The sequence below is a fragment of the Malus sylvestris genome, chromosome 1 (genome assembly GCF_916048215.2).
Source record: "Malus sylvestris chromosome 1, drMalSylv7.2, whole genome shotgun sequence".
Classification (NCBI taxonomy): domain Eukaryota; kingdom Viridiplantae; phylum Streptophyta; class Magnoliopsida; order Rosales; family Rosaceae; genus Malus; species Malus sylvestris.
Window position 1 is genome coordinate 2,955,894 of NC_062260.1, and position 18,082 is coordinate 2,973,975.

The 18,082-nt window shown below is 37.4% G+C and overlaps 2 protein-coding genes across 2 annotated transcripts; one reads left to right on the forward strand and one right to left on the reverse strand.

The window, feature by feature from the left end:
* Positions 1–3,024: 3,024 nt before the first annotated feature.
* Positions 3,025–4,078, forward strand: LOC126621074 (uncharacterized). Its single transcript, XM_050289445.1, has one exon. It carries the CDS (start codon positions 3,217–3,219, stop codon positions 3,793–3,795), a length of 579 nt encoding a protein of 192 aa, XP_050145402.1. The 5' UTR covers positions 3,025–3,216; the 3' UTR covers positions 3,796–4,078.
* Positions 4,079–4,285: 207 nt separating this feature from the next.
* On the reverse strand, positions 4,286–16,728 carry LOC126621063 (uncharacterized). The gene is made up of 7 exons (XM_050289433.1): positions 16,461–16,728; positions 15,148–15,177; positions 8,062–8,169; positions 7,114–7,201; positions 5,176–5,482; positions 5,020–5,074; positions 4,286–4,585 (listed from the first exon to the last, which is right to left on the reverse strand). Exons 1-7 carry the CDS (start codon positions 16,593–16,595, stop codon positions 4,511–4,513), a joined length of 798 nt encoding a protein of 265 aa, XP_050145390.1. The 5' UTR covers positions 16,596–16,728; the 3' UTR covers positions 4,286–4,510.
* Between the last annotated feature and the right edge of the window lie 1,354 nt (positions 16,729–18,082).

Genomic DNA, 18,082 nt, shown 5'->3' on the forward strand with positions numbered 1-18,082 from the left:
TCTAATTCATGCTCTGCAACCTAGAATGCCCTACACCTTGCATATTTTTCATGTTCTGTTTTATATTCATTTGGATTTTATTATTGCTGCTGTCATGATTGATGATTTTAGAAGGCGTGATTCCTTTGTCGCTCAACAGATTGCCAAAAGGGGTTTAATTAATTTAAATTTTGCCTCTAATAAAAACAGTCAGGCATGCTAGTGTTCGATTAAATGGTAGTGTGAATTAAATGACATTCCTAGTTCATGAATGTGTTCTTGAATTATATATTTGAAGAATAATGCATAATTTCATATTTTAATTTGGGATTCCCAATGACACACCTCGACCGAGATCAAGGTATGATGGCCGTCACGTGAGAGTGACATAGCCATGTGCATAGTGCGGAAGCAATAAAGATAAGAATTATACGAATAATTAAAAACCGAATTACTAGAGTGCACTACTAAATAGGAAGTGATAGGAGTTAGTTACAACAGTAAACACTCCTAAGCAGAGCATATTAAGTCTAGGTGCAGTCCAGTAGAACAAGTACTAATTATACAGTACCAGGAATGTCCTACTATTATTTAGATAGGTCAGAACCGCCGACGTCCTCAAGCCACCAACAACAAGCTTACTTAAAACCTGGAGGGGTGCAAAATAGAAAACGTGAGTGGGCAAAAACAAATGTTTTACAAAATCATTTTCTTTATCAACATATCTAATCCCTCGCTGTAAAACATGTATAATTTTTCCCAGAATCAAGATATAAGCATATACATAATATATATATATATATATCTGAAATCATAACAATTAATTCATGCTTCACATAATCATATTCATATGTATGCCATGCCAAAATATAACAAAGTAAACAATCCAGGTAAGAATGATTTCATAGAAATATGATACGTTAGCCGGAACCCCTGTGGTAGTCTGTATGACTGAATTCATAGCTCAAAAGTCAATCTAGCCGGAGTCACTACAATGACCTATATGGCAATATACTGCACATAAGTCAGAACCACTAAAAATGGGTCTGTACGACAAGATTGGGTGTAATATAATTATGCTTAATTCTATTCTCTCATAATAGCCAGGCGATAAATCGCTAGTCACCTACGAGTCAGAACCATAAATAAGGTTTGTACGACAAGACTGTGCACTTAAGTTGGATCCAATATGAGCATACAGTGCGGGAGGTGACATAAATAAATAGGCATGTACTTCATATTTCTGGCTAAATCACAATCACCCTAGGTGCAGTTTTATGAGCTCAACATCATTTCACATATCAAATCATCAATGAGTCACAGAACCAAACATAACTTACCTGGACTTACATGTGCCTCCACAACACCACATTTATATCTATGCAACTATGAAATGCATATTCAGAATAGAAAAGCATTTGGCATATTATTTCAAAGCATACTTTCTTTAAAAATGCATTTCTGGGAAATATATCAAGTATATAAATATATACTGAAAACAAAAGCCCACTCACTGGTATGTCGACGGGTCATAACCCCCGAGTCACCCGTGGATACGCTCGTCCTCAGGATAAGTCTCACCTATATGTGAATTAACTATAAAAACGTTATTTTAAAGCACATGGCAAAACTAGCTAATAACTTCTCATACAAAGCTCAAAATGGGTATATGAATATACCACAGTGACCTACACAACCTCAGGATCATCCCCAAATTTTTAGAAATTTTTTTGGAAGCCTCACGCGCCCCCACGCGCCGGCAATGGCACGGCTAGACGCGCCCCCCATGTGCCAGGCACACTGACGGTGTCAATTGACGTTGTCAGGTATATTCCGGGAATATTCTGTTATTCCTTAACAAAACTTAACGGCGTGACCTAGTGCCGTTAGAATATTCCGTTAAACTTAACGGAATATCCTCTCGTCTTCTACCTTCAGCTTTGACGACCGTCACCGTCGTCGGAAAACTGGGAAATTTTCAAAACTCTATAACTCATTCATTTTTCATCCATTTTTCACGTAATTTATACCAAAATGAAGCTCTTAACTTGTAGAACACAATCATACTAATTTAAAGCTCTAAAAGTCACGGAATCTCACCGGAGAATTCCAAGAAAAACCTGCCAAACTTCGTCCACACGATCCCGACATCCAAAACCTTCAAACGAAGCACTCCGAGCTTCCTTGGGATCTCACTAAGCTTCCTACAAGCTTCAAATTTCCAAAAACATCCATAATTACGTGTGAATGAACAGTGCACAAATCGAGGATATGAAAAACTAGGGTTTTCGAAGGTATCTTTACCTGAAATGGGTACCAATCAACTCGTGACCACGATCCGTGAAGTTTCAAGGGCTTTGGGTGTTTGTTCGTACGAGTTCGAAGGAGAGAGAGAGTGAGAGTCCGAGAGAGATGAGAGGGTACGGGAGAGAGAAGAGAGAATGTGTGTGTGTGTGGCCTAGGATTGGTCAACCACCAAAAATACAATAACTTAGTCCTAATTGGTTCCAAACAATTAGGATTTAAGAATATTGACCCAAAATCACACTTAAACCACATTACACAACTAACGTCCAAGGGTATTTTTGTCAATTCACGCCGTCGATAAATATATATTTGGGACGGGCTGTGGCACCCGATTTGTCCCAAATTCTCGAAAATATTTTGGGATTCCCGAAAATTTGGTTTGGGTTGGTCTTCAAATTCCAGTCCCAAAAAATTTCGGTTTAGGATTCGAGTTACTAGTTTCGGTTCGGTATTCCATACCGAACCATCCCTACCCATTTATATGGGAGAACAATTAGGTCATTTCAAGGTGTAGAAAATAGCGTATGCATTCTTTGTGCATAACAAAAAAAAAATCCTATTTATATTTCAAGATTAAAAAATTATCCCATTTTAAGGTATTTTCTAGAGAAAATAAGCACCAAACGGTGACTTAGCCGCGCAACAAACCCCATACAGAGCTTTGTAAGCAGTCGTGCGAAGGCAAAGGACGAGAGATTCTTTTGTCTGATGCCTTACCTAGTTGTGTCTTGCTTGCAAAGAACCAGAGGGAGTAATTTGTAAAAGAAGGTAAGTTTGGCTCCTACAGAAAAAAAATTCAGCAAATCAAGGGGCAAAAAGGAAAAGAAAAGATAAACTTTTCGAGATCCGTGCCAAAAGTTCATCTTTTCACCATCAGTGTGAGAGTAGGGAGAGTTTATTCTCTCAAGCTCGGCCGCCTTTACACCATCAATGGCGGAGTACGAGAGGCATCAGCTGCAGCAACAGTCAGGCGGTGGCGGCGGAATCCCCAAAGAGAGAGCTGTGCAAGCCATAAACACAATCATACAGCTCCACTTCGAGAAAACCCTCGAGAAGAAGAGGTCCATCGACCTCCAGAAGAAGGAGCTCCACAAGCTCTTCATCCTCTTCTTCATCTTCCTCGCCCTCGTCTTCTCCGCCCAGTCCTCTGCCTCCTCACGCCTCCAGTGCCGCCACTGCTGGGTCCCAATCATCCTTCTCTCCCTGGCCCACCTCATCTTCTACGTCTCGGTGGCGCAGACGCTCCGGTGCATCAACGGGTTCAAGTACCAGCGGCGCTGCCACAAGCTGACGCTGGGACTCGCCACCGAGAAGCTGAGGGAGATGAAGGTGAGGCTGAGCGATGAATTCGATGCCCCGATTTCCGACGAGGAATTTGAGATTCACTACCAGGAGCCTCCGGAGGCCTACTTTGCGAAGTTCAAGAGGAACTGGGCTTGCCATTTTGCCTTCTTGATCCTCATCTACTGCTTCATGGTCTCTTCCTCTGTTGTTCTCCTCTGTTTTTAGTTACATTCTTTTTGCCTTTTTGTTTAAGTTAGTTGAGATCTGCTTCAGCCACTGCATACTGGTTGAACTCGCAGCTTGGAACAAATATCGCTTGTAATTTAAAAATTTCGAGGGATATAAAGTTTAGAATCCAAATTTTATTCCTCTCCTTTTCTTATATTTTGGATGTACCAAGTTTCTGTCCTGGAAAATTGAAATATCTCTCTCTTTCCTTTTGAGATTTTGACAGGAGCGATCAATTTATTAATCTCTATTAATGAAATTATTATCTCTTTCCTTTTGAGTATTTGATTGATATATCGCCAGTGCTTGATTTTGATTAGTTTAGCAATTAAAATTTATAAAAATAATTATTTCAGTTGATTTTTCTCTTTTCTTTGACAGCATAATGAACATTCTCTTACATGGTCAAATTCTTATTTGTGTTTCCAACTAAAAATCTAACGGTTAAAAAATTCAGAATATACTTTCTAGCATCATAGAAAATCCGTTGTTTGAATTGGAATTTGTATTTGAAAAGGATGATAAACCCACCCAAGTGAACATTCGACAGACATAATAATGACTGGGTGCTGAGATTTCTAGTGAAACTTCTTGAGATTGTCCTTTTTTGCTTTCTTTCTAAATTTGTCAATAGATTCAACACAATTCCACTTGATGCACATTTCGAATCGTGAATGCACACAACCGGAACCTTCTGAGCTGAGGCCGTGGCTTAGGCCGGGGATAATGCATTGCACAGAGATTTGTAGGCATTAAGACAAAGTTTAAATTTCTCTTCGGCGATTTCCTGCAAAGATACACGACTATCTTACAAGTATATAACAATGAAACAGAAATTGTAGAGCTCTTATGTAATGCTAATATGACGAGCAAGAAACTAGAGCACACAGCAGAGAAACAACCGCAAGTTAAGCAGAGGGTGCAGCAAAACAATCACAGCGGCAGCATTAAAACCCGCTCAAATAAATGAGAGTTGGTCAATTTCATTTTCTTTGTGGCATTGTGATTGCTCATAAGATACTGTCAAATTCATATTATGCACTGAAGAATGAAGATCCATACTTATACAGTGGACTAAAACAAAAATTAAAAGGCTGTTTAACCCGTAAATTTTGCATACATAGCTAACGGCTAACAACTGAATATTATCTTGAACATTGTTTACATTCAAAAGCATTAAACAAGTAAAATTTGTCAAAGATCAAAAGATGAACAACTAACCTGTGAAGTGCCTTGATGCTTGTCAGGATGCCATTTTAAAGCTGATAAATGGAAACTGCCAGAAGGAATAAAAGGATTAAGTAATATCCAAAAAAAATGGTAGAATCGAAAAGAAAAAGAGTTCAAGAATATGAAAAAAATAAAATATCAACTTACGCTTTTTTAACATCTTCGGTCTTTAAAGGACCTGTCCGAGGCAGACCGAGAATTGTTCTATCAGAAAATGATCCTATAGTACGTGATTTGTCATCAGATTCTGTGTCACTACTATTCTCCCATCTTTTACTTCTACTTTTCCAGCTCGATTGCTCTCTCCACTCAAATCCAGATTCTGAATCTTGGTAAGAAGAGTCACGTCGTGAGTTAAAAGACCAGGTGTACCATTTCTTTCCAAATGTCGCCCGAAAGATTTTCTCAGGATCATTGTCATAGTCTTCAGAGAAACTCTCTCTTTTAAACTTCCCTGAACAAGTAACAGAGAGAACCATAAAGTTTGTAGGATAAAGTAATGCAAACAAATCATAACCTTTTTTAACCACCTACCAGAAAAAGAACGGCCGGGGTTTAAAAAATCTACTGCTTTCACCATAAGATTAGTAGTAAAAATACTTAATGAGCCATGTGGCAGTCCATTTCTTCCGACTTTTGTATCCCTCTTATCTGATTTGGACACCTAAGTACCTCTTAAGGTACAAATTCCCGCTTGAATCGTACACATGGTTGGGTGAATACCTCTGATTTGATTAAAACATATGACCCACAGTTTGTCTTTCTCCCCTGTTAAAAGTTAGACATCCAACCCCACACAAGTTTAGAGTACCCGATGTAAGATCTTATATTCTCAATAGGCCCCCTCAAATGTGACCAGACTGAGCCAAACACACAAGTCAATTATATTGAGCAATGTGGAGCATGTGTGACCGAGCTAGGTCTAACACGTGAATAAATCTACTGCTTTGACACCATGTTCAAGAGAAACACTAAGAAAAAAGACTAGATCATTGTACTGCATTCTTAAAATGACAATACATGAATTTAGTGCATCATACAATGATCATGCTGCATTTCAGCACATCTATCAACCACCCATCAAGCAAATGGGATGAGAATAACAAGAATATCAGTATTTCAACCTGAGATTATTTGTGCAATAACCTACTCTTTCTTATCTTCCAATCCACCAGGATGGAATGGAAGGTAGCTGGAGTTAGTATGTAATTAGCTTCAGGTTTAAATTTGTAGGTGAAACAATTTAGCTCTTATAGCTAAGTTTTCTTTCTGTTGAGGTTGAATATTTGCCCACAATTTTGTGGGAAAGAGTCCATAGTATAGTAATATAAGGGACCTAAAAAATTACATATAACATACATCCATGTAGTATTCAAATTATTATATTCAAAATTTCATTGTTTTAATACAGAGCTGCATAATGTGCTTATAATATGTTTGTTTAACCCAAAAAAAAAAAAAACCAGCATATTTTTCTGTACAATTGAGAAGTTCATGCGAAACAGGAGTAATTATCAAAAGCATGTATCCTATTCACATGTTTACCAAGAAGCAATGACTCTAATTAAGTGCAAAACCTATACACATGTTCAATAGGAAACCACATCAGGGCTTCCTACAGCCATACATGCACTTTGAGTTAAGACTTCGTGTCCGGTTGTGGGAAGAAAGACTTCATCAAATAAAATTCATTAGAGTTAAGACCTCATGTCCAGATGTCGGAATTAAGACTCCATCAAATAAAATTGCGTAGAGTTCAGACATCGTGTCCAGTTGTGGAAAAGATACCCACCATCCAGATAAGAGTACACAAAATGTCTCTATCACCAAAAAAACCTACTTGTTGAAATGAGGATGAGTAGATCGGCATATGATATAGCTCAGATGCAGGTGAAAAATCACACACAATAAATTACAGATAAAAAAGGTCGTACCCAGTGCACAAGGCTCCCGCTTTACGCAGGGTCTGGGAGAGGTGAATGTCGGCTAGCCTTACCCGACAAAAATTGAATACATAAACAAATTATCAGATATAGAAAACATGGGAGAGAAAGGTTTAGATACGAAACAATAAGAAAAGCTCACTTTTCATTTTCTTTTGTTGCGATTTCTCAGCATGTCGAGAAGATCTTGATCTATGTTTCTTAGGAGAGCTACCCGAAAAATCTTCATTCTAATTAACATTGAAAACAAACCACAATATCAATACATGGAAAAATTGATACAGTTTTTTTTTTTTTACCATAAGTAGATACATTCATAATAAATCAGGGAAGCACTATAGGTAAACTGGAAGACAAACTGAGTAGGCTCGTTTGGAATAATTCTAAAATGACTGAAAGTGCTTCGGTATAACTGCTTTTGGGTTCCAAAAGCACTTGAAATGCATTTTGGAAGAAGCACCAGTTATGCGCTTCTTGGCTTCTTGCAGGAAGCAGTTCCAAGTGCATTTCCTGGATTCAGTTGCATTTTTACTAAGGATTGGTTCCAAAAGCATTTTCAGTCATTTTAAAAGCACTTCTAAACACAAGAGGTCTTGGAATGTGGAGCAAATATAATATCAAGTACTAGATTTACTGAAACTCTGAAAGTTCATGGGGGAATCTGTCCTTTGCTGGTTTACAAATCATCTGGATTAACAATTAAGGATCCACAAGACCATTAAAATACTTAGAACTATCTCATGATTGGCAGCAAAGGATAAATTTTAGGCTCCAACAACATCAATTATGATCTTTTCATCACTCTTTTTGAAAATTTCTTTTTCTAAGGAGTTGATTTAAATTATGTGTAGCTATATCCAAAACAAAGTTGAATTCAAGGACATTCGATCAAAACTTAATGTCCAAAAGTATCCTCAAAGTCCATTTAACATTTTAGTGCAACAAAAAAATAGGACATTTCAGTGCATGGTGATGCCCATGCCCACCCTCAATTTAACATCATGTGTAAACCAACACAATTTCCAAAGTGTTTTATATACATGTACTCCAGTAAGACCACTATAAACTAAAAACACGAGGATGAGTCTACCTGAATGTCATGAAATAAACCTTTAGAGGACCCACTGTTGAAGAGGAGGTTTTTCAAGGCCTTCTTTGCATCCGCACGCTTCTGACGTGTTTCGTATCTGATGTAACTCTAAAATACACATTTCACACGTCAGAGAGGAGGAAAACAGATTTAACATGGAATACAAATTATGCTTACACATCTCGCATCTCTATGGGCAACCAATTTAACTTGGGACTCAGATTACGATATAAAATCATCTGAATTAGAACGCTGGAAAGCTAATAAATGTCTAGCAGGTTAAAGACCAACCATGGCTTTTGTTAACATTTATTTAACAGAGTATTTCAAAAACAAAAGGCAACACAATTTGGATAATGATAAGGGAAGCACTACATCTCCAGCATGGGGTTAGACAAAAGAAAAACAATGCAATATAAGGATGCATTTGCTTATTAGCAAGATTTTGATCAAACATAACTAAAAGCAATTTGATGCAGGGGAAACATTAAGCTTTTCAAGTGTTGAAAAACACGCCCACTAGACCCTGTTCTTTAATGTAACCAACGGCAATAGACTAAACTAGCAAATATAGAAAAACTTAGAACACACAAGAATTATACTGGTTCGGCAAATCACCGCTCCTTTGATTAATAATAGAGACTACAGAACTTTTGCAAACCCTAGAACTAATCTCAAAACTCTCAGCTGTCTCTGGCTGTTTTTCTCTCTAAAAATTAAGCCCTGCCGCACCCTATTTATAGGCATAGGGTAGGCTTACATGTCCCAAGGCTGATTGAATTCCTATTTCTAAGTGGATTAGGAAATTACACTTATCCAAATCCAAATAGACTTCTAGAATCCAAACCTAAATTGAATAAGGAAAACTGAAATTCTTTCCTAATCCCTCTAGGACAAGAATCGGAATACCTCTAATTTTCCTAAAACAAACCCAAACCGACTAGGACATATTTGACGAGCCAAAAATCCTAACAATCTCCACCTTGGTGAGTCAAACCAAGTCTTGATCGTTGCACCCCATAGTATCTTTGAACCTTCTTGAAGCAGCTCTGGAAATCTTCAAGAGTCTTCACCTTGGCAATCTTCTCCTTGCCTCATTGCACCTCAAGTGAGGAGGTGCTTCCTTTGATCAACCAACGAGATTGATCAAGTTCAAGCAATGCTTGAACTTCTTGGCCGGCACTATCTTTGTAAGGAAATCTGTGGCGTTGTCATCCGTATGAATCTTTTCAATCCAAATCTCCTTAGACTCCACCCAATCTCTGATTCTGTGATACCTTGCTTCAATGTGTTTTGATCTTCCAGAAAAAACTTGATTCTTTGCCAAGTGAATGGCACTTTGACTATCACACTTCAGCTTCACACAACCTTGAGTGATTCCCATTTGACTTACCAAGCCACTAAGCCAAATTGCTTCCTTTCCAAATTCGGCCAATGCAATATACTTTGCCTCTGTGGTCGACAAAGTTGTAATTGGTTGTAGTAGTGCCCTCCAACTAATTGGTCCTCCTGCACATGTAAACACATAACCAGAAGTTGATCTTCTCTTGTCCAAGTCCCCTACATAATCGGCATCCACATATCCTAACACCCCTGCATTTTCTTTTTGCTTCTCAAACATAATACTTTGTCGCTAAGAACCCTTCAAATAACGCAAAATCCACTTGACTGCATCCCAATGTTGCTTTCCTAGATTTGCCACGTATCTGGAAACGACACTGATTGCTTGAGCTATGTCGGGATGTGTGCATACGATTGCATACATGAGATAGCTCATGGTATTAGCATAAGGCGCCTTCTCCATTACTTGTTGCTCTTCCTCGAATGTAGGACATTGTTGCCCACTTAACCTGAAGTGAGCTGCCAAGGGAGTCGAGACTACCTTTGCTTTTGCATGTTGAACTTCTCAAGAACCTTCTGAATATACTTGGCTTGTGAGATCCAGATCTTTCCAACGGTCTTATCTCTCTGAATTTCCATGCCAAGGATCATCTGTGCAGCACCTAGATCCTTCATGTCAAACTCCTCGCTCAACATCTTCTTCAAGTCTTGAATTCTAGACTTGTCTTGACAAGCAATTAGCATGTCATTCACATATAGCAATAGTAATATGATCATCCCATCTTGGAACACATGATAGTACATGCAACAGTCATATAAACATCTTCTAAAATTGATTTTCAGCATGAAGGAATCACACCTCTGGTACCACTACCTTGGAGACTGTTTCAGGCCATACAGGGACTTCCTTAGCTGACATACTAGGTTCTCTTTCCCATATTCAACAAACCCTTCTGGTTAAGCCATGAAAATCGTCTCCTCTAGATCCCCATGAAGAAACGATGTCTTCACATCCATCTGCTCAATCTCCATGTCATGCTAAGCTGCCATTGCTAAAAGTAATCTGATAAAAGTATGCTTGACTACAGGTGAAAAGATCTCATCATAATCCACCCCTTCCTTTTGTGAGTACCCCTTAGCCATGGCCTTGCTTTGAATGTCACGGCATCTTGTTCATGTAGTCCTTCCTTTTTCCTAAATACCCACTTGCATCCAACTAGCTTTCTATCTTTGGGCTTAGAAACGAACTCCTACACAAAGTTCTTGTAAAGCGACTCCATTTCTTCTGTCATAACACTTATCCACCTATCTCGCTCATCACTTGCTATAGCTTCTCGATAAGTAGTCGGATCTCCTTGACTAATGTTAAGAGCATAATTAACTTCGTCTTGGTCAAACCCAAATCTGTCAGGTTTCTTCTTGTTCCAATTAGGTTTGTCCAATGCTATGCATCTCTGTGATGTAGGTGGATTGTTGGTTGGAGTTTGAACCCCTTGGGATGTTTGGCGGATTGGAGTGCCTTCAATATGTCCAGTTTCTTGCTCCACCTGATTCCTAACTGGTGAATGATGCTGATGCTCTTCTTCTTCCTCAAAACCATCAGATTCGGCCTCTTGCTCGATTTGCTCCACCTAAGCTTCTTCATCTGAACTGATTAATGGAATCTTTGTTGCTTCAATTTCAGCATCATCTGTCTTCCCCTACTGCTCTCGACTTTATTTAGAGGCATGGTTGTGTCATCAAAGACAACATCTCGACTGACAACCTTTTTCCTGTTGTTGAAATCCCAAAGCTTGAAACCCTTAACTCCTTTCTCAAAACCTAAGAATATGCAATGTGTAGACTTCGGTTTGAGCTTGGACCTTTCATCACTTGGAATATGTGCATAAGCACTACAGCCGAACACCCTGAGCTTGGAATAGTCCACCGGCTTCTCAGACCATACCTCTTATGCACTTTTAAAACCGAGAACTATAGATGGTGACCTGTTAATCAAATAACTTGCATGATTAATAGCCTTTGCCCAAAAACTATCAAGCAATCCTACATGAAATCGCATACTCCTCTCTCTCTCTCCATGAGAGTTCGGTTCATGCTCTCAGCAGGTCCATTTTGTTGGGGATTCTTCTTTACTGTGAAGTGCTTTATGATGCCTTCCTGCTTGTAGTAATCGATGAACTCATTACTTGTATATTCACCTCCATTGTCACTTCTCAGGTTCTTGATATTTCTTCCAGTTTGATTCTCGGTTTCTGTTTTCCATTCCTTGAATTTTGCAAAAACCTCGGATTTCTGCTTCATGAAATAAACCCAAACCTTCCTAGAAAAATCATCCATGAAAGTAACAAAATGGCTCCACCATTTGCTTTAGTTGGTGTAGGGCCCCAAACATCTGAGTGAATATAGCTGAGTTGTTCCTTGCTTCGGTTATCTGCACTGCTACTTGCAAATGATACCTTTCTTTGCTTTCCAAGAACACAATATTCACAAAAGCCCAGTTTGCAAGATGACACGCCTTCCAACACGCCTTGCTTGTGCAATTCTTGCAACCCTTTTTGGCTTATGTGCCCGACTGAGCCTATGATGCCAGAGTTCAGTCTTATCTTCTACACTCTGATTTACAGAAACAGCTGCTCCCCAGACTATAGTGATCCCAATTAACTTATACAACTTATTGGGTTGTAGGTCACGCCGCATTACCACTAGTGATCCTTTGGTTACCCTGAGTCTTCCTTTTTTAGATTTGTACCCATAATCGGCCTAATCTAAAGCACCCAAGGAAATCAAATTCTTTCTTAGTCTAGGGTCATACCAGACGTTCCCTAAAGCTCGTATCATCCCATCGAACATTCTGATTCGAACAGTGCCGATTCCTCTTACAGGACATGAAGAATCGGCCCCCATTAAGACTTCCCCACTGTTGACTTCCTTGTATATATTGAACCATTCTCTTACTGCACACATATGAAATGTGCATCCGGTATCCAAAATCCAATTTGTGCAAGCCTTGGAGCCCGATGTTACTGAAAAAAGCTCCCCGTCATTCTCATGCTTGGTGATTGCACTAGCTAAACCTAAGCTTCCTTCCATCTTGGCTTTCTTCTCTTTCCAAATCTTGTAGTTCCTCTTCCAATGATCGGCTGAACCGCATTCGAAGCAACCTTCCTTCTTTTCCTTTTTCTTCTTGGATTTTGACCTACCTCTGTTGCTAGTTTTCTCTTCCTTTGTCTTTTCCCGCCCCCTCTCCTTGCCTTTGGCATAAAGGCCTTGAGAGCTTTCAGTTATATCATCCAGTTTAGCATCTGACTGAAGAGCTTGAATTATGTCTTCAAGCTTCAGGGACTCTTTTCCAAACATTAGAGTTGTTCGAAAATGCTCCATACATTAGAGTTTCTTCGACCTTCTGAAGATTAGCTATGCAATTCTGGAACCTGCATACGTGATCATCAATATCACCTCCTTCTAGTCGAAACCCGAATAGTTCATCCTTTAGAAAAAGTTTATTGGACACGGTTTTGCCCATATAAACATTGTCCAACTTTTCCCATGCTTCCTGGGCAGTTATTTTTTTCGGTGATGTGTGACCAAACTGATCTTGTGAGATGGATCTCAATGGAACTCTTGGCCTTCTTGAGAACCTTAGTCCATGCTACTTCTGTCATGTTTTCCGGCTTCTCACCATCGAGTGCATCATCCAAATCCTGCTGTATCAGTACGTTCTTCACCATTCTTTGCCAGTCCGTGAAGTCATCCTTGTCATCAAAGGGCTTTAACGTAGGTCCTGGATCCGCATTCATCTTCCCTTTTGACATTGCAGAACACCTAGATCTTAGCTCTGATACCAATTGTTGGAAAACACACCCACTAGACCTTATTCTTTAATGTAACGAATGGCAATAGACTAAACTAGCAAATATAGAAAAACTTAGAAACACACAAGAATTATACTGGTTCGGCAAAACTTTTGCCTACGTCCAGTTGAACTTTTGCAAACCCTAGAACTAATCTCAAAACTCTCGGCTGTCTCTGGCTGTTTTTCTCTCTAAAAATTAAGCATTGCCGCACCCTATTTATAGGCATAGGGTAGGCTTACATGTCCCAAGGCTGATTGAATTCCTATTTCTTAGTGAATTAGGAAATTACACTTATCCAAATCCAAATAGACTTCTAGAAATCCAAACCTAAATTGAATAAGGAAAACTGAAATTCTTTGCTAATCCCTCTAGGACAAGAATCGGTATACCTCTAATTTTCCTAAAACAAACCCAAACCGACTAGGACATATTTGACGAGCCAAAAATCCTAACACCAAGCTACAATGAAGTTGGCAATTAACGGCAGCTGGAGTGAATGCACAGATTAAAATCACCAAAAGACAGCATAGTAGGCAATCAATTATTACGCCAGCATTAAAAACACACTAATATTATATGATAGATTATTCACAATGCCTAGCATATGATTTTCACTTAGATTGCGACTGGAAATGACCCAGAAAGAGAGCACTGAACCATCCATGACTAAAGAACCTAGAATGCCTGTTTCAAGACCTTTCAATTGCTTAGAGCTACAATTTTCATATGAGGCAGACACACATATAGATCAGGATCTTTCTTAAATTCCTAAGTACCACATGTGCCAAGCAAAACATTAATGACAACAATTCTAAAGTCGCATAGTGGTTAGTGGAGCACAGTTATTTTCAAATTGGTCACTTATCAAAATCCATCTTTCTAAATGTTTAATACTTTTACACACACGCATGCCTGTTCTGTCTCTGCAACGCAATGACCTACTGGAGATGCTCCTAGAATCTGTGGATCGGTGAACACTAATTTGCCTATGTAGCACAACCTTTCTTTATACTAAATCACAGGTTGAGAACATTCATATCTATATCACAGATTGAGAGCATCCATATCTAAATCACAGGTCGAGAACATTCATTTTCCTATTGTCTCAAGAATCAGACCTCATAAGGTAGATTGAAGACAAAATCCTCCTTCAAAATCAATCATTAAGCATCAAGATACTATCTTGAAGATTAATGACAGTATCTCGGGCATCAAGATAGTATTTTGATGCTTAGCGATTGATTTTAGAGGAGAATCAGACTACAGAAAGAAAAAAAATAATAATAAAAAGCCTGATGATACAAGTCTGTTCTTCAGTTGAAAACTCTGTATCTTGAGAACTTCTCGTTCTTTTGTGTTTTCTTGGTCTTGTTGGCGATGAAAAAAGAGAAGATGTGGGGAAGGGTGTGTCCTCCTTCTCCGACTAGTGATATGTCTGTTCAATACCCTTAAACCTCAAATTGATTCCATAGTAATAAATAGGAAACCGCTGTTTTATTTAATATGATGAAATAAACTCATACTTCAGAAAAATATTTTGAGGAATATGGACGTTTAAATCCAACAAATCTTACCGTAAGTGCTTTCTTTTATAAGGATCACGGAAAAAAAAAATAATTGAATTTGGGAATTGACATTTTTTATATAGGAACTAATTGTGTTAAAACTTAAAACTGGGAATTGAAATTAATTCTTAGAATTTTTGTTTCCAAACAAACAACCAAACAACCAAACTTCACTAACTCTGAAAAATTATGTGGAAATAGCATCAATAAACGAGGAGAACAGATAACGGCCATGTGTGCGGTGCCACTTTTTGCTTCCAACCTTGCACTATTGGCATGTATTTTCACATGCTATAGGAAAATTGCGAAATTAACAAACTTAATACCTTTGTTGGTTGTTGACTGCTTTTTACATCCTGCAAAAACATTTGAATCATCATTTATTCTCATACAAAGTAAAACAGTGTTACTTAATAAAATTATAAGGATTTTAAAACAGGTAAGCTTTCATCACAAACTTGAAGATACAGATGACACAAAAAAATTACCCCGGGATGCATAGCAAATATGATTGATAAAACCTTCAAATTTTGAACTACACCTAACACTGTTAGGATCTCAAGGAACCCCACCCCTTATCAGACCAACAGAACGCAAACAAGACGACCGACATCTGACCACTTATCTTACAGATTCTCCATACCTTGAAGTCAAAGGTGAGAGAACAATAATATTAAAAACTTAAAAATAATGACCAAAACTCAGTGCCAAGACCAACAGTATTGCAAGCCTTTACTGCAAAGAGAGGATAAATATCTTCACATACTAGGGTAACCAACCTAAGGTTAATTGAACAGAGAAAATGGCCCAAATTAAACCTTCAAAATAGCCAAAAAGGTTGTGAACAAACTTAACACCAAATGACAAGAATGCCAAAAGATTAAGCACACGATTGTCAGCTATTCCATCATTGGTTTTAAGAGGAAAGTGATCAAAGAAAACCTACAAAGTGATTCCCGAACACATATAACTCTGATAAATAAACAAAAAAAATTGAAAAAAAAAAAGACAAACTTTATGGAAATCAAATTCATGGTTCACATGCATTTTATATGCACCATAAAATTCTGATTACAAAAAGATAAAACAAGTCATACGATGGAATCGTACAGATTCGCAATGAGAAACAAAATTTTAGAATTCCCCCAACAACTAAAAGAATAATAGTGGAAACTAAACAATCCTCAATCAAGGACATTGTCAGCTTCACAGTATCGAAAAAAATACAAATACTGACGAGCACAGAGCAACTAGATAACGCGTTTGCATAAAGAAAGCTCTGCTTATGAACAATTACAAAAGAACCGATCTCATTTCATTAAAAACGTATTGGTATTGCTTTATGGACAGCAACATTTGATTATTATAAAGAAAATTTTATAAAGCATCTACGAAAGATGAACACCACGCTATTTATACACGAAAATTAATCTTTTCCTTCTCCATTTAATTATTTACCAACCCAAAATCCTAACTTGATCATATAAATTATAATTAACCCCTCCAAACAAACAGAATGAATACATGATTTACAAAATTTCCTCAATTGGGTATTGAGCAAAGGAACATAACAAACAAGACCAATTAACCATCTTTTTATTTTTCACGCATGAAAGAAAAAGGAGAAAAGTAAACTCACAAAGGTCCATTTGTTCTTCCACTTCTCACACGAAGCAGGAGTAGAATGGAATGAAGCGAAACGGGTAGCTGCAGAAGTTGATGAAACCAATGAATTCTTGAGGAGCAAGACGTTTCTCCATCTGGGTATTTGCATTTATGGAGGGAATCGAAATCTGTAAATTTTCTGCCAAGAAAAATGAACTATCTGATTCTTCGCGCAGAGGGGAGGTGCCTTGGTCTGTGGCTCGGAGTTTGGGTTTCATATGACCGAGAGATTGACCACGAAACTGCGTGGGCTCGGGCTGTGAGAGAGAATCCAGAAGAAAAATTGGGCAGGTTTGGTATTTTAGACCCGATATCTTAACGGGTCATGTCGTGTAACAGCAATTAAAATAAACAGGTAAAATGCTCCGATCCGAAATCGACCCGATAATATTAACAGGTAATATGACCTGACTCGTTACCCGTTAAGGAAAATATATTTTAAACCAATAAATAATCAAATGAAAAACATAATACTAAATAAGTATATACATACCATATTATGACATCCAAAAAATAAAAAAGTATTTAAGTAAAGTCTTTAATAGTTTTTTAATTAATGTAGAAGTGTAAAAAATATATATAAAAATGCTCGTAATGACAAGCTTTACAACTTTCATGAAGAGCTTAACTTCAAAATTCGCCACTATAATCATATAAATCATAGATCAAAATTTAAACATTGATTGTTGTTTACATTTACGCTTCATTGTTCTCATCAAATTTTGTTTTTTCAGATTTTCTTTTTTGAAAACATGATCTATTAGAGGATGCAGGAAGATGAACGGTTTGAATCGTTGATATTATATTCAAAGTTTTACGATTGGTGAAAATATTTCTTGATGTTTATAAGGTTTATGGATTATAGTGTTGGATTTCGAAGTTGACCCCTTCATGAAAGTTGTAAAGCTTGTTACTATGAGTGATTGTATATTTTTTTTACATTTTTTACACTTCTACAATAATTATTATTAATTTTGCCCTCAAATAAAAAATATTATTATAATGTTAGTGTAACAATTATCTACTCGTGGAGGAATAACGACGAATCACGAGTGTTTATATATTCTTTCATATTTTTCATACTTGTATGTATATCTTTTTAGTTCTTGCCTATAAAAATACTATACTAGTTTATTTTAATTTTGGACAACAACATGTTAAGTAAAATTTATCCTAGTAATGATAATAAGGAATTCTCATAATAAAAATAAATAATGACTAAAACTTTTTTTTAAACTTATATAGAATAATAATACAAAACTATATATTTAATATAGAATATATTGTATATATTAATATGGCTATTGTATTTTATAATAAATCTTTTAGTAATTAAACTTTAAAATTATCAAAATAATTTTTTTCTTAATGGGTCGAAACGGGTTACTCGTGTGTATACCTGTTAAGAGCCTGTTATTAACGGGTTCATAACGGATCACCCGATAATGATCCGATTATTTATTGTGTTGACTTGAAACCCGTTATTTTCATGTCATTTTCGTGTCTTGTCATCATGTCGTGTCAGAAACTGCCGGGTCTACAATAGGCTATCAATTACAATGGGCTAGTAATAATATGGTTGAGGGTGTTTGTGTA